Source organism: Drosophila albomicans, chromosome 3 (assembly GCF_009650485.2).
Source record: "Drosophila albomicans strain 15112-1751.03 chromosome 3, ASM965048v2, whole genome shotgun sequence".
NCBI lineage: Eukaryota > Metazoa > Arthropoda > Insecta > Diptera > Drosophilidae > Drosophila > Drosophila albomicans.
This window is the reverse complement of record NC_047629.2, coordinates 54,901,737-54,928,658: the sequence shown is the minus strand read 5'-3', so window position 1 is coordinate 54,928,658 and position 26,922 is coordinate 54,901,737. Positions and strand designations below refer to the sequence as shown.

The 26,922-nt window shown below is 39.6% G+C and overlaps 1 protein-coding gene across 1 annotated transcript in view; it reads right to left on the bottom strand.

The window, feature by feature from the left end:
• LOC117570178 (hormone receptor 4) overlaps window positions 1–26,922 on the bottom strand; it is an 83,713-nt gene that overhangs the window by 8,035 nt on the left and 48,756 nt on the right. The window contains 10 exon segments of the mRNA XM_052005307.1: window positions 362–1,061; window positions 5,252–5,272; window positions 8,310–8,351; window positions 9,259–9,313; window positions 10,476–10,568; window positions 11,195–11,248; window positions 11,313–12,104; window positions 14,587–14,620; window positions 14,622–14,860; window positions 17,876–18,211. Coding sequence (XP_051861267.1) covers window positions 362–1,061; window positions 5,252–5,272; window positions 8,310–8,351; window positions 9,259–9,313; window positions 10,476–10,568; window positions 11,195–11,248; window positions 11,313–12,104; window positions 14,587–14,620; window positions 14,622–14,860; window positions 17,876–18,211 — 2,366 coding nt within the window.

Sequence of the window (26,922 nt, the reverse complement as noted above, 5' to 3'; positions counted from 1 at the left end):
CAACAGCAGCAGGGATGACATGGCGTATGCGTGATAATTTGTTTGCATGCAAGAGGCAATGAGCTGCCAGTTGTTTCTAACTGCTGTTGCTGTTGCTGCTGCGACGACTGTTGTTGTTGTGGCTGCTGTTGTTTTTCTGAGTAAGCAATTTGAGAACGAGCGAGCGAGCGTAGACACCACATAAACAAAAATTAAGTGCGCTAAAACTACATTCAAAATGTATAAGATTATTTAACTAAAAAAAAATAAATAATCAAGATACAACTAAGAACTACATTTGTTGTTTTTCTTTTCATTTTTTTGTGTTATCTTTTTTCGACGTCGACGATTTGTGGGACAACGTGGAGGAGTCTCTACTTACGGCGCAAATCCATGCAAAGCTGCAGCGCTGTTGGCCGCATTGGCCGACGCAGCCATGGAAGCAGCAGCCGCAGCAGCAGCGGCCGGCGTTTGGGAAGCCGTTGCAGCAGCGGAGAGGCGAGCCGCATACGCGGCGGCAGCGGCATTGCCCGCCACGCCCTGATTCTGTGCGGCAGCAGCCGCTGCCAGTGATTGTTGCAGCACCGATTGCTGCTGGGCAGCAGCTGCCGCAGCGCTGCCAGCGCCAGCGGGCACGGCGACGGCCTGGAGCGTTGGCTGCAGCTGGGCCAGCTGGGGGGCGAGGGCGTGCGCATGGGCATGCGGATGTGTGTGGCCAGCAGCGGCGGCTGCGGCGGCGGCGACAGCGGCGTGCTGTGAGTGTTGGGCAGCGGCGGCGGCGGCGACTGCGGCATGTTGTTGCTGTTGTTGTTGTTGCTGCTGCTGCTGTTGTTGTTGGTGTTGCTGCTGTTGCTGTTGGTGTTGCTGCTGCTGTTGTTGCTGGTGCTGCTGCTGTTGGGCGGCTGCTGCGGCCACGGCGGCGGCGGCCACTTGACGTTGCTGTTGCTGCTGGGCGGCGGCAGCGACGGCTGCCAGCGCCTGATGATGGTGCGGATGATGGGGATGATGGTAGGGTGCGGCACCGACCACGCCCACGTGTCCACGCTGTATGGCAACTCCACGCATGGCAGCGGCGGCTACGGCTGTGAGGCGGCCAAACGAGTTTTGTTTTTTGCATTTTCATTTTCGTTTTGTTTTGGTTTTTATATAGATTGATTTTTTTTTTTTTTGGATTTGTATTTTTGCAACGATTTGTACACAACATTTTACCAGAGTGTGAGTATGTGTATTGTAAGTGTGTGTGTGTGTACAGTAGATATTTTATACACACGCATTACATTGTGTCATGTGTGTGTTTTGGTTTTGTTTTGTATTCGTGTGCAAAAAGTAGAAAAAAGGAAAAGAAAAGAACATAAAACGCATGCGGTTAGTTTTCTCTCTTTTGATATAAGTAAATATATAATTCATTTATATATAAATGTATATAGTATATGTTTAGCAAATACTAGGCAATATGTAGTAACTGTATGTATATATATAGTATATAGCGCTGAGATGATGTTTGGTATATACATATAACATTACGAGTACATAAGACATACGTGAAGTCAGTCATATAAAGGGGAATTCAGTTCGAAACATACTTAACATTATAACATTTAAAATACCAAGAAACGCTACTCATTTGCTTTGTTTTTTTTTTTTTTTTTTTTGGTTTATAGTATACGTTGTCTTTGATCATCCATCAACAATACGAAAAACATTAGACCGATCTGCAGTTTAGTATAAACATTTACATATAATAAATTCAATTCAATATTTAACTTGTGTACTTTTATAAGTGTGTGTGTGTTTGTTTGTGTGTGGCAAGACATTTTTAAGAAACTTGCTTGCTTGCTTTTGGTAAATGTACAGATTATGTTAGAGACTTTCGTATACAAAGCATAATCAAAAGATATACATAAATATATTTTGTAAATATATATAGGAAATTTTAAGATCAGCTAAAGTTAACGTTAACCCTTGAACCTTTTTTAAATACAATCAAAAACCAGCAATAAAAACATTTATGTATATTTATAACTATTTAAATAGTGCAAAGTTAGAAGAAAGTTTACAGATGTAAGAGAGAGAGGAAAACAGACAGGCAAAATGATGAGTGCTTTGTTTCTCGATCGACATTCTGACTGCTATAAGAATCGTTTTTGCATAAATATCAATATATATATTATAGCAATCAGCTTTCGCAATCAGGCAACATGGATAACCATTAATTCGCCACATAGCCTGGCATTGCAATTAAAAGCGAATTTATTGGCCTCATAATAAACAATTACCAGCCGGGCCAGTGGCGACCTCGGTGAAAATTGCGACAACTTTTCCGCAGTTTGCACAGTTGGAAAATCAACATACGCAGACACACACACACATATACGAAAAATTATAATTGAAATGTGTGAATTGCTTCGGCCCAAACAAAATTTGGAGAATTTATTTAACTAGCATCTAATTAAAATTGGAATTGTGCAGTTCGCATACAAAATGCTGAACAAATTTCAAAAGTTTCGAGTTAGCAACAAAATTAATTTCGGTATTTACAGAAACAAAAAAAAAAAAAAAAAGGCATTAGAAACTAGAAATACGCAATCAAAACAGTAACATCCGAATCTTTCTGTCGCATGCAACAAAACAAACGAGTTTTCAGATTCAATTGCAATTTGCTATATCATTTCGATATTCGATTTTCATGTTCATTTAGATTTTTGATTTTCCATTTGAATTTTGTGAGTTTTTTGCTGACTTGGGCCTGGGCCAAAAGCGATGAGAACACAAAAACGAAATACGTGCAAAATAACAGAGATAGCAAAATAGTAATAGATAGAAACAGATGTAGTATGTAGTATACAGAGAGAGAAAGTAGATAAATAACTAAATGCTCTAGAAGAAATGCCTTAAGAAAATGCTGGCTGCACAAAGAAAATTGTCTACCGTCACACGATACGATATTAAAGGGGGAACGTTGTAAATTACGATATACGGTATACAAGATAAATATTGATATGTATGTTTATATATAGTATATAGAGTAAGTAGACTATTTGTTAAAGCTAGAGAAAACCTTTTCATACTTAACAGCTAATTACAGTTGTCAGGTAAGTTGCCACTATTTGGTCAGTTTTATTGATTGATTGATTGGTTTGATTGATCGGTTCTTGGGTACGTGGGTAGATTGATTGGTTTGTACGTGTGTGTGAATGTGTGTGTCTGTGCCTAGCCGTAGAACAATGCAATCTCAAGGGCGCCAAAAAGTATGCAATATATTATAATATTATACTTAGCATATAGTCAAACCCAAATGCGTAACCAAACAAGACAACAAATATATAGTAGGTGTGTACGAGTATGTATGCATATGGTACAGATCTCATAGCTAAGAATTTGTATTGTCTTTCTGTGTGTCTCTCTGTTTGTGTGTGTGTGTGTTTGTGTGAATCAACTGATAGATTGTGGTCAATTTTTGAATTCTGCTTTTTTGTTGTATATTTTCTTTTTTGGTTTTTTTTAGATATGCCGCACACACTCAACAAGAATTTTGATTCGTGACTTTTCAATGTACCTCCGCCGTGTCGTTGCTGCTGCAGTTTGCCCCGTTACAGCCGTTACAGCTGGCACAGCGCTGTGCGGCGGATGGCGTGGCGCCAACACAATGGGCGTGGCAGCTGGGGCAGCCTGGGGTGCGGGTGCACCACCGTTGTGCGCCACCGATGGTGCCACCGCTGCAGCTTGCGCCACAGGCAGTGCCACCGGCAGCGGCATGGGCGTCAGCGTCGGCGCTCCAGCCCCAATGGGCGCCCCCAAATATGGCCAGGCTGCGGCCACTGGGAGGCGATAACCTTAAGGTTTCATATATATATACACGTTCATAAATTTCGTTAGATTTTGCGTATCATTCGATGATTGGATGAGCTCAAAGTAAATGTGTGTGTGTGTGTCTGGGTGTAAGTGTGTGTGTGTGTTGTATTTACATATCGAATTTCTGGGGGATGCAGTGAATTGCGGTTTGGTTTTTGTGGTTTTGCTTAGATCTAGTGCTAAGTTAAGCTGCTTGAAACGCGTCGAAATTTACCAGTTACATACATTCTGTGTGTGTGTGAGTGTGGTTTGTGTGTAAGTGTGTGTGTGTGTGTGTGTGAATACATAAGTAATAAGTAATTACGCTAAGGAGCATTTCCGACAATGTTCAGACCAAAGTACCAGACCATTAAATGTCAAAACGTAAAACAAACTCAGGACATAAGAAAGAAAAAAAAAAAAAACGAAACGCACATACAACAAAACTGGTTAAAGAAAAGTGACAAACGCAATAATATTGATTGTTTTAGATATATATATAATTAATATATATATTTATAGATAGTATATATTTATATATAGTATGCATAAGACAACACAGCCGCAATATGCTAAATTCATAACCATTATCAGATGATCTCAATATCGTCATCATCATCATCATCATCAATTAAGACTAGAAAAGAAAATGGTGACGCGTCTGTTTGGAAATCAACAGTTTGTCGAACGATATGTTAATGTTTATTATATTTTTTTCTTGAATTTGCATCTCATTTCAGTTACTAGTTTTTTGTTTGAATTGTTGTTGTATTCTTTGGGTTATATGCAAAAGAAAGTTGGACGTAAAACGAAAAAAACAATTACAAACAGTCATCAAAAATGTATTATTATAGTAATTATTTGGGTATATATAATATATGCATACAGTTTATATATGGATCAACGCGGAACCTAGCGACAAAATTAAATATATATATATAAATATAAATACAAATACAAATGGAAAAACAATGAAATTGAATAAATTTGTAGTTAGGTGACAAATTGAATGCAATTTCGAAATGATTCCTCGACCTGTCTGTCAGAAAACAAACCCATCATCATCATCATTGATAGATATATTATATATATAGAGTATGTGTGTATGTAGTAGGGATACTAGAGATAGATAATATATATAATTGTATACCATATAGCCCTGCCTGATATAATAATTCTCTTAATGTGATTTTGTTTTTGTCATATATTAAGTATTTAGTCGCTTACATGCTAAAAGGTAATCCATGGCTTATAGTTAGATTTGATAACTGAAAATGGTTTCGTATTTACTTTAAAGATAACTTATTGTTTTTGTATGTGACTCTGTGAGTGTGTGTGTGAGTGTGTTTGTGTGTTTATTATTTAAAACAAAATACTGCAGGCAATAAATACAAAATACAAATACATCAAAAAAACGTAATAAACTTGACAAAAAACTCACCTTCAGGCCATTGCACACAAACTGCATCCATTTGATTTATCGATGTAAATTTCCAATATTTCGTTTATTTTTTTTGTATTTTGAATGATTGTTGTTTTACACATTTTGTTTTGTCGAGGTAGGCATGTAAAAGGCAAGAGAAAATATTTGCATTAGTTTTGCATTTAAATTGGTTATTTCATTGAAATAAAATCGCTTTCATTTTTATACATGACACGCAGCTCAATTACATTTACAAGTTTTTGGGCCGTGCTAATGCATTTACAGAGAGTACAAAATACGAGTACAAGTATAGCTTGTTTTGTGATGCTAGGATATACATATATATATAGATATATAGAGAGTGTGGTGGAGGATTTTGATTTAGCACAGAACATGCATATTTTATTTGCATTTAAACATTTTGTCTATTCTTTATTTTTTATTATTATTTGCATTTAAAACCAAAATTTATTTTATTTTTAATTTTTTGTTGCATTTAAACAAACATTTATTTTGTTTATCTATCTATTGTTTAGTCTGAGAAACGATATCATTTTGCATTTTTGTGCAAACAACCAAACAGTCGAAAAGTTGCCTGCGAGCGCATTTTTATTTATATTTTTTTTTTTTATGTATATTTGCTTTGATTTAGCAATTGTTTTAGTTGCACTTAGCGTTTTGCATGCTTTATATAATTCCATTGTATTTTTTGTTTGTTTTGTTCATTCTTCTAGTTGACGGAAAGTTGTGCAATGCAAAATGTCATCTGAGTGACACAAATGCTAGTTAAATAACAACTAAGCTCAAATGCTTCCTGTCGCCCTTTGGTTATTTCCAATGCAATCTGCTTACGATCGACTCTCTAAATAAATAGCAGACACACAAATAAAATGGGAAGGGTTATAACTAGCGAAAAATGCAGTAAAATACATGTCAGCTAGACAGACAGACTGGCAGAGCAAGGCAGGCAGGCAGGCAGGAAGACAGGAAGACAGGCAGTGAGTTGTTGTTTTTGCTCCCGCTTGTTGGCTGGAGCGCATTAAGTTTAACATGTCAAAGGATCAACGAAAAAAAGAGGAGAGAAAAAAAATAAAGGAGCTACACATACATATGAACTGTCGTTGGGAGTTAGTTTGGGGAAGGAGACACAGAGGGGAGTGCCAAGTGCCGTGCAGCGTTGAAATCAACATACGAAGTAGAAGACAAACTTTCTTCCAAATGCACAAGGAGTGTGTGTAAGGGTGTGCGTATAATGTGTGCGAATGTGCCACTGTGTGTGTGTGTGTGTGTGCGTATATGCGAAACGAACACATTTGCATAACACACAACAGCCGTAGAGTAAAAATAAAACGTTTCTACAACAGCCAAAGGACATGAAGGCATCACGACTTCAAGGAAAACTTTTCTCTTTTATTTCTCCATTTTGTTTTTTTCCTCCTCGCTTTATTTTTCTCGAAATTTATGTGTGACTCCATATGTGTGTGTGCGAGTGTGCCACAACATGTTTGCAACTTTGTGGTTTATTTGTAATTATCCTGCCTGCTAAGCCCCCAACCTCTAACATCACAACGAGCCAGGAGCAGCATAACAACAACAATTCCAACTACAACTACAACTACAACTACATCCATTCCTGTGTGCACTGGCTAATGCTGAGACCCATTTGCCGTTTTCCGTTTTGTTCGAAACGTGCTAAAGTGAATGCCAGTTGCCAGTTGGTAGTTGGTAGTTGGTCCAACAGTCTGGGTGTATTTCTATAATATGCCGGTAACCGCATAAATACTTGGCCATCCCAATGGACACACTTCGCTTTGCTCTTTTTGCTGTCTGTCGCATTTAGTGCAACGCAAATGAAGCGCATTACGTGCACGTGCCACAAGGACAACAGGACGAATCAATGCAAGAAATGGCAGCTGAGCAAAAAATGAAGAAAATATCAGCTAAAGATGCTGCTGCAGCAGCTCATGTCTGGTCCGAGTGGCTGCTTGTCTCTGCATCTCTGCATCTGAATCCAAAGTTTGTTGGCGATACAAAAGCATTTTGCATGTCCTGTTCACATGGATGAGGCAAAAACTCTCTCTCTCTCTATGGCGAGAGCAGCAGCTGCAGTTTGTGCTTCTCGGTTGAGCTGTTTTCCCTTTTGCCAGTTGGGCCTCAGTTCTGAGTTCTGGGCTCTGGGCTTTGGCTGCTTGGTAAGCGGCTTATCGTATTTGAGCGAAACTAAAGTATAGATTTTGCGCTGTGAATACTTTTTAATGGCAACTTGCAGGAGAAAATACGATTTAATCAGTCGTATTATTTATTATACATGGCATGGACAACTTTCTAGCTGCTTCCTTGGATTCTCGTCTTCTTTTTCCTTTACGCTCTTCTTAGTCTTCGTCTTCGTTTTCATCTTTATTTTTTTGCACCCTGAGAAAAGTTTTAAGCAACCGCAACTTCAAATGAAATTGTGCGCAAATGCAAACACAACATTAAATATCCAAGAACTTGCTCCGCTTCTTCTTTTAACTGACAAAAACTTTGAATGAAATACCACACGATGGCACTAAGAAGCAAGTGGTATAACACCATTTCTATCCCCCAAACCATTTCTGAGATCGATGTTCGGTACAGCTACGGATTCAAACACTTTCAAGTCAAGCGTTAGAGATAACAAAGGATTATTAATGGAAGACAACACAGCTGAAGTTTCATGAATTGCATTTTAGATATATATACGATATACGATATATGTATGTACAGATTATACGAGTTTTAGACAGTTATCATGCTGGGACTGTGAGTAAAATTGCTTATGTTATTTGCAGTTGATTTAAGAGATGTTTTTTTTTTTGTAGTTTAGCCAATTTTAAGGGGTTTGTTTATCATGCCACCATTAGCATGCAACATGCCAGGACAGAGACTATAATAGATTGAGGGGGGTGTTACAATTATCGGTTATGCATGGGAATGTTTTCCGGGTGCCTAAAGTTATAGACAACAACATAGTTTGGTTATTTGCAAGACACATAGAACAAATGCATTTTAATACAATTGAATTCATTGAATTTAATTGATTCTCTGGTTTGCTCACCTAGAGCTGGAGCCGGTATGGCACCGTCTTTGGTCAGTACAACTGTGTGTGGTGTGAGAGAAAAACAAAATAAAGAAAAAGAAATGGTATTTGGTTGGTATATTCAATCTTCAATCATTAAAACGAGCGCAGTAGTAATCAGAGTTTATATATTCGGTTTATAATCAGTATCAAATATCAGTATCAATTTCAAATGCAGACACATTTTAAACATGAACTCAAGAGAACAAAACACAAAACTTGGCGAACACTTAGAGACGCGCTTATAGATGTAAGTTGTGTGTGTGTGTGTGTGTGGGGGTGTGGTGTGTGTAATAGTTTGTGTGTGTGTACTTTGTTTTAGTTAGCAGCCGCAAGCCTGGTAGAAGTTGTTAGTTTTGGCATTGGCAAGTCAGTTAACAAGTTTTTGATTGCCTAACGCCTTGGCATACGTTCGTTCTTCTTCTTCTACGCTCTTCGCTCTCTATTAACAACTTGCTTTCAAATGAAATCAAAAAAGCGAACAACAACATTTTCATTACGAAACATTCGTTGGCACAGAAATTCCTTCCAACAACCAAAAGAAGTTGATGTGAAAAAGTTCAACAAAATAAAAGAAAACGAAACGAGCGAGCACCAAAATCAAGAAAGAAAAAACGAAACGAAAAGTATGGCAAACACTAAACACAACGGCCAGTCAAATGTTATGGCAGTTTCAGTTAAAGTTTTTTATTGTTGTTGTTGTTGTTGTTATTTAAGTTGCCGTTTGCGTGCTTCTCATTTCTTATACTTCTTCTAGGCCAAGAGACGTAATTGCATTTCTTTGTTCAACATTTAAACTTGTTTCGCTACATAGCTTACACTTAGTTCAATGTAGCTGCAGGTGTGTGTATGTGTGCGTGTGTGTGTGTGTATAAGCAGGTGTATATATATATATAAATGTGTATGTGTGTGTGTTAGAGCAACTTACCGTTGGGTACTGCTGTCACTTTTTTGGTTTGTACACGTGCAGTGGCGTTATTCACCTTCACAATTGGTTATTGGTAACGAGATATTCAGAGAGAGAGAGAGAGAGAGTTCAGTTGAGTTGCAGCGAGCGTGGTTGGTTTTTATTTTGTTGTGGTGATTTTTGGTTTGGTTTTTGTTTTGTATTTATATAATTAGATTTATATAGAGAGTTTTTGGTTCACATCGCATTTCGCATGTAGTATAAAGAATGTAGAAATAAATTATGTGTTAGTTAACAATTACAATTGAATGAGTTCTATGTGTGAGTGTGTGTGTGTGTAAATGGCATTTATTTCGAATGGTTAATAATTTTCATTGCGGTCTTTTAGGCGCATCGCTTTCAATTTAACATGAAATTCAACTTTTCAATGGAAATGCTTTTGTGCTTTTGGGCATAATTAGGCGGCTTCCTCTGTATCTGTATGAATATATATTGTTGTTGTTGTTATTTGGTCCTTGTCGTTGTTGCTGACACAGCACAAATGTAAAATATATACATATATATAGAGTATTTTATATGAAAATAAATAAAATCATTTGCGGCCCAGTTAATTTGCTGGCACTTTGCGCATTTTCAGCATATTTTAAATGCCAATTATATGCAGCTGTCCATTTAACATAAATGCGAAATGAAGAAAATCACAGACCAAAAAAATACAACGGACAGCAGACAGAGGCAGAGTGTGTGTGTGGGGAATTGTAATTAATATTTAATTAAAGGCAAATATAAATAAATACGGGGAAAAAAAGGACAGCGTATAATTTGAAAATCAATCAGAATCTCTGAATCACACTCTGATTAAAATGAGAAACCAAAATGCACCGTTAATGCGTGAATTCGATTTTAAATACGCAAGCCAGACACAGACGGATTTAAAATGCCGTGGAAAAACGGAAGTATGGGAAGTGGGGGAAAAGTTGAGGGAAAACTCGTTGCACGTGACGTGGAAAACACGCAAGTGCTTGCCGCAAGTTGAAAGCCAATTTCTTTTCAGTTTTTCCGCTTTTATTCAGTTTTAGTGGTAAATGAGAAACTTGTGATAGTTTTGCAATTAGTTGCAGATAATAGCTTGCCATGTGACCATTATATATATGTGTATGTGTGTGTGTGTGTGTGGTGTGTGTATTGATATTTCTTTTCTTTGTATTCGTATTGGTATTGGTATTGCATGCACCCACCTCGATTTTGCGTCCCTCAACCACGGTGCCGTGAAGACGTTCGCGTGCTCGTTCTGCATCGTTGCTGTTAGCGAATGTTACAAAACCGAATCCCTGCCATTCGCAATCAAACATGCAATTAAAGAAACATATAGAGTATGTATATATATATATAGGTACAGTATATATATAAATTTATATATATATATAGTTTACGATTCAAAGTTCAAAGTAAAAAAAAAAAAGAGACGTAACGCTATGCTACAATATACAAATAAATAGTGTACACCAAACAGACTTTTTTTTTGCATTTGCATTTTTGAATGGGAGCCAAGGACATGCTAAAGGAGGAGAATAGCGGCAGCAGCATCTTGGGGCATGCATCAGCGCCTTAAATTATGCACATTTTTGGTGTCGTGTGGCACAAACGACGGCAACGGTAAAGAGCAACGGGGCCCGTTACTATGCAATTATATTTGCCAGCCGAACGTAGTCTGTGGATAATTCTATTGCTGTGTTGTGTAGCCAAAGGACGTCCAAGTGATAGCTATAGTAAACGTTGTCAAGGTTGTCACGGGCAACGTTCGCTGGACAAAAAGGAGACTAGGCTATGCTTCAAGTGCTCTCGCTATGTGTACAATTTAAAAGAATCGTGCAACAATAAAACTAGGCATGAGACGAGGCGAGTTTCAAGGGATCAAAAAAAACAGAAGCTGCAAGTGAGCAAGTTGTTGACTTACCTTGCTGCCGCGTTCATTGAAAATGATTTCCACATCCAAAATGGGGCCAAATTGCTGAAGAAATTCAAGAAATAAGTTATAGCTAGGTTAACACTCTGAAGCTAGCTCAAGGACTCACCCCAAACATGGCACGCAAATCGGGATCCCTGAAGCGGAACGGTATGTTGGAGACGTGCAGACGCTTCGGCTGACTCTTGGGATCCAACGAGGCGGCAGCAGCAACGGCAGCTGCCACCGATGAGACGGGCTGGGCTGGGACTAGAGCGCTGCTCAGACTAGTTACCACATTCGGGGACTGCACCGCGGCAGTCATGATGCCACTTGCCCCACTCAGATGCGCCAACACCTGCGATGTGCTGGCGGCAACAGCTGCAGCTGCGACCCCGCAATTGGCATTACTATCCACTAGCCCGGTGGTCGGCAGCAATCCTGTCGAGATGCTGTTGCTGCTGGTCGCTGCCAATGCGCCCGCTGCTATCGAGCTGGCTGTCACCGAGGTGCCTGCTGTCGGACTGCTGCATATATTGAGTGTTGGCTGTTGTTGCTGCTGCTGTTGTTGTTGTTGTTGCTGTTGCTGCGCGGCTGGTGGTGTTTGTAGCAGCGGCTCGCCGCTGGCAATTGGTGATGTGTTGCCCGATGCATTACCATCGTTGCTGTTGCTGGTGTTGTTGTTGTTGCTGCAGCTGCTGCTGCTGTTGCCGTTGAGTGTGGCTGCTGTGGCGGCAACAACTGTAACGCTGGACGGTGAGCTGCTGAGCGGTGAGCTTGGCGTACCAATACTTCCACTGCCAACTCCCCCTCCACCGCCGCCAGCTCCGGCAGTGCCACCTGCGGTGGCGCCACCGCCAGCATGTGGCAACGCTGAGTTCTGCTGTGGCTCGGCTGCCTCATTGGCAATCAATACTGTGGACTGTGTGGGAGAGGCAAGAGAATTGAAAAATTAATTAGTAAAGTGCGGTAAACAGATCGAAAACGAAATGAATAAAGCTTATGAAGGAATTTCCTTGCTGTGATCTGTTTTTGTTAGTTTTGCTTAACATAAGAGTAGATTAAGTAGTCACAAAGGAAAGTTTCAGAATTAAGCTTATATAATTTCTATAAAGCTTTAATTTTAATTAAAAACTTCTTTTGGCATTCATTTGCATAAATTATATTCTCATTTCAGTTACAACTATCACTAATTTGATAACATGAAATCCTTTGGCTGCTGGCTTTGGTTGATACGCATCAGCAAGTATGTATTATTAAAAATTGCTGAAATGTGGCCGAATGCAGAGCAGAACGGAACAGCACAGAGCATGTTGTTGTTGTGGTTGCTGCTGCAGTGGCAGCAATTGTGCTGCATGGCAAATCGAATGCGAACAAGTGCCGCAATAAATAAACAATTGAAATGAAAATACAATTTTCAAGTGGTTTACAGACAAGTTTACACATACGCACACAGCAGCCCTTTGGGTGTAGGTGTGTGTGTGTGTGCATGTGTGTGTGAGTGGGTGACCCAATAAAAAAGTTACAGCGCACACAATTCGACAGGCAATCGGACAGACAGACAGACAGACCGACAGCCAGACAGTTGGACCAATGCAATGGCACATTTGTGGCACAGACTTTTGTTGACTTATGCAATAAAACTGTCGCGCAACTGCTGCAACTGCAATTCCCCCAACTCAACTGGCTGCAAATCCCTGGGAGGAGCCTGCGGAAATGTTTGCATTTGTATTTTTGCATTATTAAAACTGAATATGCACTGGCATGTTTGCCTATTATTCACATTGTCTCTCTCCCTCTCTACTTCGCTCTCTCTGTCTCTCTCTCTCGCTTTCCTAGTGAATTGAATAATTTCGTATTATTGTCAATTTACGCACACGAGCAAATGCTCGGGCAATAGTGCAGCAATAGTAATAACAATAACAATAACAATATGTAATGGCAAATAAATTCGAGGCGGGCCCCATAAAGTAGGCAATAGAAATGACGCCAACTTAATTTTCGAAGCTCGCATTGTTGATACATAAATCTAAACAAATTCTTTTCTTTTCTGCGTCTCTGGTCTCTGCTTTTCTTTTTGTTTACCATGCAAAAGTATTCTTTGTGCCATTTGGATTGCATGTTTAGGACACATTTTCGGGTTATTTTCTTTTGGGGTATTCAGTGAAATGGCGTGAAAAACTTTCACCGTATAAATGGCCAACGATAACAAAACGTGGAACGCAACTGGTCAGAGACGTTCTAGAGGGGAGGGGCGGTGTCATCATGGTGTGGCATTACATTAGGCCCGACCTGGCCTGGGCTTAAGATTGGAGAAAGGAAAAAGGACTTGGGGTTTGGATTGGGTTGCAGTAAATGACATTTAACGCTTTTTAGTTTATAAAATGCCTTTCTCAGGCACGCGACGCTCGCGTTCCCCGTTGCCAGCAAAAAGCAAAAAGGTCGTTCGCATTTTGATGCCGGATCAAAAAATATTTGCATACTCGAAGAAGGCTTTTTGCTTTTTAACTCGCTCAAATCGAGGCGAATTACATGCAAAAGGCAACGCCCAAGGAATTTGAGCTAAATGTTTTGATTTGAATGTGAAAGGTGTTGGCATTTGGTAAGGAAAAAAAAAAAAAAAAAAAGAAGAAAAACAAAGAGAAGCGAATAAGAATAATGTTGTGGTATTTGAAAGAATTTTAAGCTCATTTGTTGTAGCTTAAATATATAATATAGTTAATCGTTGAGCTTAAATTAATGAGAGTATTTCTATTTTTAATATGATATATATTTATACTATGAATTATTTTCGTATTATCTTTAAACTTAAAGCAGATTTTACTCCCTTCTTCTTTTGCTCCTTTTTCAATATAATATTTATGTGCGATGTTTTCGTATTATCATTAAACTTAAAGCAGATTTCACGCGCTCTGCTAATTCAATTTCATTAATTCATTTAAACAACACAAAAACCGAAATTGCAATTTTCATAAGAATTATTATGCTAGACAGCAAAGTGATGACAATGCGGAATGAGATGAAAAAGGGATTGTGCTGCAAAAGTTTCGGCGACGTCGACTAAGTAGCAGCGACTGCTTAATGAACGAGTGAAGGACGACGAAGCTGATGCTGATGCTGCTGCTGTGGGAGCTAGAAGCAAAAAAAAAAAAAAAAAACCCTAACTGAGATGAGCTGAGCGAGAAACCCAAGAAACCGAAACCAAACTCATGGCACGTAGATTTCAATTGTTTGCATTGCTCTAGAGTTTTTCCATTTATTCTAGTTGTCATTCTTGCTGTTGCTGTTGTTGTTGTTGTTTTGGATTTTTTTGTGTGTGCTTTTACTGTTTATTTTATTATAATTTTTTGCTGGTGTTTTTTGTTTTTTTCTTTTTATATTGTTGTTGTCTTGGCCAAACTCACAATGCTGAGCACATTCTGTGGGGGTATGCGGTAGCTGCTGCTGCTGCTGTTGCTGCTGCAGTTGCTCCATGGCGTGTCCATTTGTCAGAGATGCGGGTGGCTGCTGCTGTTGCTGTTGTTGTTGCTGCTGCTGCTGCTGTTGTTGCGTGACCAGCGTCGTGGCAGTTGTTGCTGGCACGACGGCAGCAGCTCCATTGCTGATGCTGCCATTGTACTGTGTCTGTTGTTGTGTTGCTTGTTGCTGCTGTTGTTGTTGTTGTGTTGACAGATTTGTCTGTGATAAATTTGCGGATAACAACAAGGATTTGCGTTTTAGTTGGCGTCACAGGCGCTTTAATAGCGGTGCTTGTGTGCGTGTTTAATGTGTGTGAGTGTGTGTGTATTGGTGTGTGTGAGTGACACTAAGATAGGCATATGGGTTGGCGGTGGGCGGTCAAAACAGGCAACCAACAACAAGAAAAAGTTGCTTAGCACACGTTATTATTATTCTAGTTGAGATAAGTAAAGTATACTTCAGATTTGGAGATGCATGTGTCACATTTAAGTTGCTTTTCTTTTGCTTTTGTCGTTTCTTGTTTCTTATCTTGGAACATGCCTCAAATACAGTTGATTATAACATTATGATTAAGTTGAATGCAAAAATGGTGATATAACAAAATGCGCAAAAAACTAGAACTGATTTAACAGTCGACTTGCTTGATATTTATTTATACAGTCTTACACAACTATAAGATATACGGATAATATAAGTATAATATATAGATATATATGTATTGTTGTTGGGTAGTATAAAAGAGAAACCATACCACATACGATTACAAGTCAGGGATTATAATATTATATATGTAACTAAGTTGCACACATGTTACTCCATGAACCAGTCAATATATCAATATATGTATTTATCAATAACAATTCATCAATCAGTTCAGCAAAACTGTCAAAACTTAAAGCAATGCTTGACATTTCAGAAACGAAATGGAGGGGGCAAAGTTTACTAACAATAAGTGAGAGAGAGAGAGAGAGCCAGATATATATAGAGTAGGTAGAGAGAGAGAGAGATACATATGTATATTTATAGATATATATATAGAGAGTAAAATAGATAAATGATCTGTTAATACATCATGCGACCAACACGTGTTGAATAATTAAGTGTGTATGTTGAGGTATATATTTAAATTGAGCTGCGGTCCTAAAACCTAATGGGGCGTATGCGTAATATTTTAGAAATTTGCATTCCAACTAGATTTGTGAAACCACATACATATATATCGTTACATTTATTTGTATTAGTTTATATTCATTGCAGACATGTGCCAGTTTTTTGTCCCTCATATGATTCACCAACCATCAACTAATCGAAGCGAATAATTCGTGTATTGTTTTTCTAGCTTTGTTTTTCAGTTCTGTTTCTGTTTCAGTTCCTTCAAGCATTTGTCATTGTTTTCACAGATGGCAAACGGAAGTGTTTTCAATGCCATCATATGTGGACCGGACTGAACTCGTTAGCTGTGTTCTGCTGTTTTTGTGTTATCTTTGCCATATTTTGCTGGGTTTTTTATTTGCACTGCACATTTTGTTCAACTGCACATGTCCTGTGCAAGCTGATGTCTATGTATTATTTATGTTTTATTTGCGACAGCTATTAGTTCATGTCCATGTTGTTGCTGCCGTTGCAGGCCAATTAATATTGCATTTGACAGAAAGAAGCCAGCAAGAGCTTAATTCAATTTGATAAGTTATTGCCGTATTTACTGTCCAATCAAAGTGTTGAAAATCATGGCAAGAGCTCAGCTTATGGCTTATGCTTATGCCAATAATAGCCAGCTGTCACAATTTGATACGAACCACGGGACGCATTCAACAATTTGTTTTCTTTTACATTCCCCAAATTCAACTAATTGCACAAAACAATGTAAAGTATTTTTACTGGCTTTTTTTTTGTTTCAAAATAGAATGCATTGAATGGATATAGACATGGACAGCAGATTATAAATAGTTAGTTTCATTTCAAATACTCGACAACGTTGCGTATGCGTATTATAAATAATTGTTCGCCTGATACATTGTACACAACAAATTGGTTTATGGATGTATTAATATTGCATATTTTCATAAAATTAGGTTTCAACTACAAAAGGCAAACATAGTAACAATAAGTGAATGACCAAGCCAAAACCAAAAACAACAACAGTGAGCAGCAAATATTTGTTTATTATAGTATTTGCTCTCGCAAGGTAAAAGTTCACAACCACAACAACAATTTCAAACAATTGTGTGTCACACACAAATTAAATGTTACACAAAAGCTTAGCTGAAAAATGCAGAGCTCATCTGTTAAATTATTCAAATGCACGAATCAATTTTCATAAACAAATAAGCGCCTGCCGAAATAACAAATAAGAGGTAAGAGGTGTGGCCAGACACAAGCAAATAATATTATTGGTTTGGTTCGCCACCATCAAGAGACCCAATGCCAATTCAAATGCAAATAAAACAAATTAAATTTTGTTGAATTTACTTTGAAATGCAGCTAAGAACATTTTTCATTTAATTTGCAGCACACAATTTAAATGAGTGGCAAGCTTTGCTGCAAAGAAAACTCAATTGCTTTGATTTTCAGGTAGCTTTTGCTTTTCTTTTTCAACTCCGTTTGTTGTTGTTTTCGTTCGTTGTTGAGGTGCGTGGGTGTGTGTGTGGTATATTTTTAATTAGAAAAAAAAGAGAGCTCGGGTAGCTGGTTGAGCCAAAAAACATCCTCTAGCGTTTTTGGATGCTGCGCATAAACAACAAACAAATGCGACGTGCTCGACCAGCAACTAAAAGTATGCTACAAAAAATATGAATGCAAAATTGCGAATGTGTTTGTGTTTCAGTTTCAGTTTCTGTTCGTGTGTATGTATGTGTATGTGACTGTTGTTGCTGCAGCTGAGTTCGCAACGCAGGCGATTAAAAATGTAAAAGCAACAGCAACGAACATGTCCCATGCTGTGTTTATGTGTATGTGTGTGTGTGTGTGCGTGTGTGTGAGTGCGTGCTTGTGCATACTTATAGGCACTACCAAAGACTACATAACGAACCAAACCAAAGCAAAGCGAACCCAAAAAGCCAAAACCAAAACGAAAGCTACAAATGCAATCCAAAACACAAATACTAAAGCACACACACACACATCCGCACACACACACACACACACGCTATCACACTTAGAAAGGAGTTACAAAGAGAGCGAGGGAACAAAAAACGTTGCGAATGTAATTGTGTTTGGAATGAAAGGCGAACTCACCTTTTGTTGTTGCATATACAGCGGCGTGTTAACAACAACGCCATCGGCAACGCTGGTGGCCGCTGCCACTGCCACTGCTGTTGAGCCCGCTGTTGGCGCTCCTGCGGCGGCTCCTCCTGTGTTGCCATTGCCAGCGGCTGAGGACTCGCCCGATGCCTTCAGCTGCATGCCCACTGCCGGCTGCTCACTTTTTATCGTGGCTGCTGTCACGGCCAGAGACAGGCTGTCGGCCGCCGCTGCTGCTGCTGCTGTTGGTGCACCCACAGCGGCCGCAGCCGCCGGTCCAGGTGCGGCAGCGAAGCCAGCCGGTGCGCCCGCAAAAGGCGCCACCATGTGCTGCAAATAGAGGCGAGCAAGGGAGAGAGAAGAGAAAGAGAGAGAAAGAGGGCAAGTTGGATTAGTATGGAAAACATTTTGGGTATTTACATTTACAAAATAAATATTAAGTGTATTAGTTTAAATACCCTGTAAGCAGACATACAAGAGAAGGGTATATGCAGTTGGATAAGCACATTCACGACACATTTCAATAGGAATGATTTACTAAAGAAAGAATCATTTAATTAAATTTTGATTTCCACATTTCTTTTATAGAGCAACTCTGCGCTTTTATTAGTCGCAATTCATTCTCTTTTTCGGTGACACATTTCATTTTGGTTGCGACACCAAAATACTGCTCTAATATGTGCTTTGCTCGTTGGCAGTTGGCCGGCTATAAAAGTGCAAAATGAAATCCATGTAACATAGTTTATTTTCACAGGTAACCCATGACCGAGCGGTATCTATGGCATGCTCGCTAAGCTCTTGGCCAGACAAAAGGCAGCCAACACACACACACTTACATGCATAGAACACACACACAAACACACATAAGGGAGGACTGAAGGGAAATGAAGCCACGGGGCGCGCTTTAAATTGCAATTTTTATTTGTATAAATTTCTGCTATTATTTTGCTTGGTTTACCTGCCAACAACCACACGTTGAGCCCAGGCGAAACACCCACCAAACACACACACACACACACACACACATACACAGACTAGGACTGTACTGTCAGCATCTATGAAATATGCAAAATTTGCAGCTTATTGTAGCTAAATAACCCTCGCTCTCCCCTAATACTAAGTCCCCACCAGAGTTTCAACCATTTTGTCAGCAAACTTTTTGTCATTTGAAAATGGGATTGGGGGAGAGAGCTGAAGAGTGCTGAAAGAGAAAAATGGCAAAAGGGGCTTATCGTGTGAGTGGCATTTTAATATGTTTTACTGTAAAAATTGCTGCTGTGCTGTACTGTGTTGTGTTTTGTTGTGTTTGTTGGTTACTGGCGCTTAACGAAGTCTACATGAAATGGCTATTAATTTGAAGATTTAGGAGGCAGAGCCATGTTTCAAAAGTGACACAGATTGTAGCAACCATTGCCAAACGCAATTAGTTTAAATATATTACAAGCAATGAGCCAGAAATGATGTTATAAAATTAAAACACAAAAGATGCCACATTTATTTAGGGTTTAAATTCAACAAACAAGCAAACCACAACGTAATTTTCTTTATTTTCCAATTTAAATATGCCAATAAGCAAATGTTAATAAAATGTATTTATTTAAAGAAACACTTTTGCACTTCAAAGCCGCAAGAAACAAAAGCATTTCACTTCTTAATCCAATAATAAACTGTATTTGTTTTCTTTATTTTTATTTTTTTTTTTGATTGTAGCAAGTATTTTGGCTGCATTTCTCCTTGTTGCTCATTTCTCAACTCATTAAATCAGCCATAGAACAGCGTTTCGAATGCGTCGAAATGTCAGTGCTCATATTTTTGGCATCGCGTTCGCAGCATTTCGCTCTTCGTCGTCGTCGTCGCCGTCGAGGCTCCATTGAGGCGGCGGCTTCTTCTTCTTCCGCATTGCAACGCCACAGCGATTTGTGCTTTGAAAAATTAGCTTGTTAATTAAATGCAAGCCATATGACATGTCGAGATCGAGATGCTGCTGGTTGCCCCCCTTTTTGCTTTCGGTGTGCTCTGCTGTGCTGTGCTGTGATGTAATCCACCGTGCAAATTGTCGCGCACGTTGCGCATACGCCACGTTGCAGTATGAAATATTTATGTACTCGTATTTATTTATATATGTATGTGTGTGCGTACGAGTATGTTGCCATTCTCTGGTTTGCAACGCTCTGACAACTAAAGCGCAAATTGTCATGTTAAATTTACATAAAATTCTTCGTGAATTCATTTTGAAGTCCCAATGAAAATGCTCGTATTTTATTTGAATTTTTCCACTCTAAGCGAAATATGACAAACTACGACATGTCGACGTTACTTATGCCAGCAAATTATGCACTTGTTAAAAACGAGGCAAAGAGAGAGAGAGTGAGAGAGAGAGAGAGAGCGTCTTTGCACCACTCGAAGTCGAACATGTTGAAATGTGTCGTCGTCGTCGACGTTCTCGATGTCATCGTCATACTCAATGAGTCTCTCAGCATGATAACGTCTGGGACTCTTCTGAATTGTGTGTGCCCCAGTCGGAGTGCCCACTTAAAACAAGGCATACAGAAACACACACAAGGTTCATATTGCAGAGACAATTAACGTGACTATTGATTGTGCGGGGCCACAGTCCAATACTTTCATAATTTAACGACAATTCTGCAAGCGATTCTTTCTCTCTCGTTCGCATTTTTATGCACGGTTGCATTGTTAAATATTTTGCATTTAATTGCACTCGAACAGCACTTTAGAGTCGAGCATTTCTCTTTCTTTTTTTTGTCTTTTATTTTGTTGTTTCGAACCTATTTGCATGGCAAATACGAGTATTTGCAGCAATGTAGCAGCAGCAACCGGCTGCCATCGCAATTTATATACGGTGCTCCAGCTTTTCCACCAATCTATCCTGCTGCCTGCCTATGTTTCCCTGCCCCCGGTGCCTACCTAGTTGCCTCCCACCATCCTCCTCGCAATTGTCCGCATCTGGCGCTGTTTTATTGACTGCGTTGTCGGCGGCGTCGTTTTTGGGCGCGCACAATTTTGTTTACATTCGCTGGCAGCCCCGACTACCAACTGGCGTTCTATGTGTTGTTTTTGGAACATTTTCAACAAAACACTTTACGCTTTTCATTTTTGCAACAATTGCGCGCTGCGTTTTCAAGTGGCATCTCTGAAGTATTTGTCTTGAGTGTTGGCGCAAAATTTCATCAATGCCAACAGAGACTGCATCCACATAGAGAATATTTACCTCTGGCATTAACTTGAATGTTTATTATAGAAGTAATTTTCATTTAATGTATGCATTACACTCACTCTCTCTCTCTCTCTCACGCACGCTGTGAAATATATGCGTCACCCGCTGCGTATACTTTATATTTAAACGTGCCACTCGACTAAAGCATTCCATCTGCTGATTGATGGCCCCAAAATTAAGAAATATTGTGTCAAAAAATGCGTGTATTACAACAGCGTGACATAAAGCAATTTACAGGAGATGCCAGCAAAGTAGGATAATGGATTGAACCAAAAAAAAAAGAAAAGAATAAGATGCTTTGCAGTGAAGCATAAAATTGGATTCTTAGAAAATATATCAATTATCGAGAAGCTTGGCTATTTTTAAGCATTTCAATGTATGTCACGATTGTTACTCTCAATAACAAGTTCATTGAGCAACAATTTGGCTCTAGAAACACGCACCGAAATCGAAATCGATACCAAAATCAGTTTCGAGTTTGAGACACTTTCCGTTCATTCTACTCGTAGTAGAGTAAATTGAATAACAAATGCTGTGACCAACGAAAATATTTGGCAAGCAAAATTATTTAGTTGCATTACATCAACTGAATATTAATAAACAATGACGTGAATGTATCGAGTATTATGCCAAAAAGTTTGTGCTTTCCCAGTTGTGTGTCGAGACATTTGTGCGTCAGCTGCGATGCGGTGCGGCATGTTCCATGTTTGAACCTGACATAGTGAAAAGCAATCATTTGACCAATTGCTCAATATACGAGTACAAGTATGTTGCCGCTTCCACTCACTGTTCACTGTTCACTATTCACTGCTGACGCAATAGACGTCGACGAAGCGCCAATTTTGGTCAATGCAATGGCAAATTTGGGGCGCTGGCGACACACGTTTAAAAAGCCGACAGGCCAACACGGCTATTGGACTAGCTGACTCGCTGACTGGCTGACTGGGTGACTCGATGGCAAGCCAAGTTGGTTAGCCAACGGCACGACGCGACGCGTCGCATGCCAATTAAACGCAACAACAAGCAGGCGAAAAGGCAGCCAATTGAAATTGAAATTGAAATTTGTTCAACACGCGCGCCTCGATTGTTTAACTTTGTTGTTATCTCTCCTCCTCGGTTCGGAGTCAAAACTCTGACTCTGAATTTTGTGTCTCGATTGCTCAATGGGCGTGAGCTAGAAAGTTTTCTAGGTCGATGCTGATCACGTTTCCAGTAGGTGTCTCTCTGACTGTCTGTCTGTCTATTCGAGGAGGAGGAGGAGGAGGAGGTGTCGTCGTCAATGTCGGCTGGTTCCGAAATGTGTTTTTAGCCAATTTGCTGAGACTGCAATATGGAATTGCTATTTGCAATTGCAATTGGCCGGATAAAGGTCATTTCCAGTCAGCTGTCAATTCAATTAACAAGGCAATATTCGGCAAAACAAGCTGCATTAGAATATGTTAACTGCAAAAACTTATTTGGAATTAGTGCAGAAATGTTTGCTATATTCGATTACAGCTGCACAGGAAATTGTAGCGAAAGCGTGTTGAAGTGTTAAAGGATGTGCCTAGCTAGCAACAGTCATAGTCATAGCCGTAGCCATAGCCATGGCTATAGCTTCAGGTATGTGTCAGAGCCATGACATGTAATATGACTACTGAAATTGCCACGGCGCTGTCTGCCTCTGTTGCTAGTGTTTGCTGCTGCAGCGTGGCGTGTTGGTGTCAGATACAAAATACACAAGCTACACGGTGTGTGAAAGGAGGGTTTCTGTTTTCGCAAATCAACGACACAGCCGGAAATTTATTTCGAAATACTGAATGCGCCGCCGTACTCTGCAGCTATTCACATCCTCTCTCTATTCTTAATAAGGCGAGAACATAACACGGCAACAGCAACACAGCAGCTGTCATTTGAAAGTGCATGAAAAGCGAACACAAATTAGTGAGCACGGCAACATGGCGTATGCGTAATTTGTGAAGCTGCGCATGTAACTCCAGCTGCTGCTGCTGCTGCTGTGGAAAATAACATAATTACAAAGCGAATTCATTTAAATCGTGAAAAATGAGAAGCGAATGAAGAAAGCAAAATACAATTCGAAGCAAACTTATTTGTTTCATTTCCTCTCTTGTCTAGCATTGTTCTAACTAACTGATTAATGATCTTGTTCAACTTTTGTATGCATTCCATTTCTATTTCTATTTCCATTTCCCATTTTCGAAGTCTTATCCAGTGGCAACTTGCAGCAATTGAGCAGTAAGTGCAAGTGCGAGTACGAATTCGAGTGCTTAACGAACACTTTTCCCATTTGCAAAATTCAAAGTCTGGCCAAAGATTGTATCAACATGCAGACTGCGGTAAACTCTCTGCACATTTTTGCCCATTGTGTGTTTTATGAATGAAAATGCAGCTGCAGCTCGAATGCGAGTTGGAGTGCGAGTTGTAACAGTTGTTGTTTAGGGGCCATAACAGAGCTTCGGCTGCTGCAAAACGGTAAACCTAAAACGTCAGTTGCAGGTGAGCACAACATCAGCCACAACAACGAAATAGAAAAAACGTTGTGTTGGCCCTAAACGGCAAGTGGGCCTGTAACATGGCTTAGGCCACAAACCGGTCAGCTTAGCAATGGAAAAACGAGTACACCGAATGGGAAGAGGGGGAAGGGGAAACGAGTTACTTGCTGCGCATCTGCAAAAAGTTTTGCCCAACAAACAAACAAACGAACAAGCGAAGCAACTGGAATCGTAAGAGCCGGGCACAGCATTTAAATGTGGTTTTGCCCGATGCTTCTGATTTTTCTTCATTTTTATTTTTGCCACTGCCCTCTTTTTATATTTTTACTGTTGTTGGCACATTTGTGTGTCACTGGGCTGCCCACATTGCGAGTAGTAGTAGCTGTAGTTGTTGTTATTAATGGCACAACTAAAGCTGAAGATGTCTCGTGACGATGATCATAATGAAGATGATGATGCGACTCGTTTGCCATTTAAATGGAATTTATGCAGCCAAGCCTGGCGAACCGAACAGCAACAACAACAACTTCAACTTCAACTCCTACTTCAACTTCGAGTTCAACTTGAAGCTAGAGTCTAACGCTCTGTCATCAATCGCCCTCAGCTACAGCTGCTGCTGCAGTCGTCGAGTAGTTGGCCAAATGAAGCATGCCAGCAGAGGAGGAGTGTATACATATATATATATATGTGTATGTGTGGAGGCGATCAACTAAACCTTAATGCCAATGAAAACGTGAGAATGTCGTCGTTGTCGAGTGCGCGCTGAAGATGCACTTTCCGGATTTATATCGCAGCATTTTTGTCGAACTAACGAACGTGAGTGGAAAATTAAATAATTGAAAAGCGTTTGCAAAAGCCAAAAGAGAGTGTGCGAAAATTGGCAGAGGTCGTGAAAATGCCAGACTACCCAAAAATGGAAGCTGGCTGGCTGGATGGCAAAAAAAGGTACAGCGCATAAAAAAAATTGCATTGTGATTATTCACTGGCTTCGCAAATGAAAATGAAATTGCCCGTTTTGGCCACACCCCAATATAAATCAGCTGCAGAGCAGAAGCAGCAGCAGAATCAGCAGCAAAATCAATAAAAATAAATGAAGACAAATATCAAAAGCACACACAACTAGCGAAAATCTTTCACGTTCTTTGCCATGTCAATAAAACGGAGGCAAAATCAAACACAACACAAGTACATAGCCAAAATCGCTGAAATTTGTATTTAGGAGCTAATGTTTAGCTATGCAAATGGCGTGCCAATTGTCCGACCAACCAACCGACGGACAGACTTGAATTATGGCAACCGAAAGATGCGTTGACAGCGGCAGCAAAAGCAGCAGAAAAAGAGGAAACACTCAAGTCGAAAAAGAAATAAGCGTTAAGAGACAACAACGAATTATGCCACACATGCTTAAAGGTGCTGTCATCTTGTGCGACATCAAAAAAACAATATAAAAATAAATAAATAAACAAGTCGGCATTTTTATTTTTAACGCATTTTAATGCCCTATATAGAAACGGGGTCATATGCGACGCCAAAAAACAAATGCAGTACAGAATATTAAAAAACTATATTTTAAATTCAGAAGAATTCATAATTTATTCGAGTTGAAGTTGACAAACTGAAAGAAGAATATAAATAATTTACACAATTAACAGGGCATTTTTCTAGTCAAGCATTACCACAGTTTCCCACAATTTTATTTTAAGACTGATTTTCTTTTGCTGATTTTGTTTTTCATGGGCTCACGAAAGCGTGTCCGACGTCGTCGTAAGGGCTTTAGTTTATTTTTGTGACACACAGCAAGTGTGCTCACCTTTTCCCACGAACCGCTTTTCCTCAACATTTGAGGCGTGCGGCCACATGGAAAACTTATGACTTGGCGGCAGTTTGCCTTGATATTTAGTCATGATTCATGGCACTTAAAAATATCTAAAAATTTGTTTGGCATATTTGCAAAAAAACAAAAAAAAGAAACAGAATCACAAATATTTGTATACACTTTTTTGATGTTTAATCGCCATAAATCTAAAATCCCATTTATCATCTGCATAATTTGACAACGATGTGCTGGAGAGCGCTCAACTATATTGAATTACTCGAAAGTAATTGAAAGTTGGGCGACTGGAATAACCAGTTGCTATGACAATTTGCGATTTCATTTCACTCTCTCGACGCACTCTGAATGCAATGAAGCCACAAATATCGCATTACACTCGACATCGAGAGAGTCAGAAGAGACATTGCACACTCTACATGCGATTGTTTGAATCTCTGTCTGTCTGTCTGTCTGGCACTCGAATTACCCGTTAAGCGGCTGCAATTGAACAACAGCTAAGCCAAAAGGAAGGGTAAATACACACATACTCATCGTTTGGTCGTAATAAATGACAGCGATGATTGTGATTGCGATTTGCCCGATTGCGACAACAAATCGTTGAGAAAAAGAAAGGAAGCAAGACAGTAAACGCTGCCAGCTAACTCTTTGCTCTCCACTCACCACTCCCCTACCTCTCTCTCTCTAGTAACGCTCTTGACTGACACAACAAATCAGGGCAACAATGCTGAAGACGCTTCCAAGCCAACGACTTGGTGTTGGCTTCATTCAAGTGATTGATTTGTATGGGCATTAAATGCAATCAGCTGGCCACGCCCATCGCGTCATGGTTATAAATCAAGCCGTGCGGCAATCAATAGAAACACCTGACAGCGCTTAACCTTTAAGGCGATAACTTTAGTTGCATATCGATACGCTGCGATATCATTTATATTACAGTACAGAAATAGCACAACACGCAAGGCTTCGACTTCCACTTCGACTTCGACTCCTTCTAGTTTTCGGTCGTGTGTTGAGCTTGTTTTGTGTTTTTTGTTTCTGCTTTTTTTTTTTATGTTATGGCTTATTAACTAGCTGAAGTTAGGCTACCTCCCTCGGCTATGTAAACAAACAACGCCTCAAAGCGGAAGGAACTGACGGCTAAAAACAAAAGCTCACTTCCTGCCGCGCGCACAAAAGTTATGAAAAATAAATGAGCTACGGCCTCTGTTTGATATTGGGCCTCCCGGCGAATTGCACGCAACTTATGAGCGAGGGCGTGGCAAGCATATAAAGTGCCATTAAATGCGCGTTAAGATCACAAAGTCACATGGCGTATACGCGATACACCACCTGAAGCAATTATCGTTAATCGGATTGTATTTCATACCCATAAAACCTAAGCTAAAACTAAATGCTCCCTTTGGCTCAGCATTCTTTGGGTATTATTAACGTTTCTCTTTCTCCCTCTCTGTGTTTCGATTTCAGTTCTAGTTCCACTTAC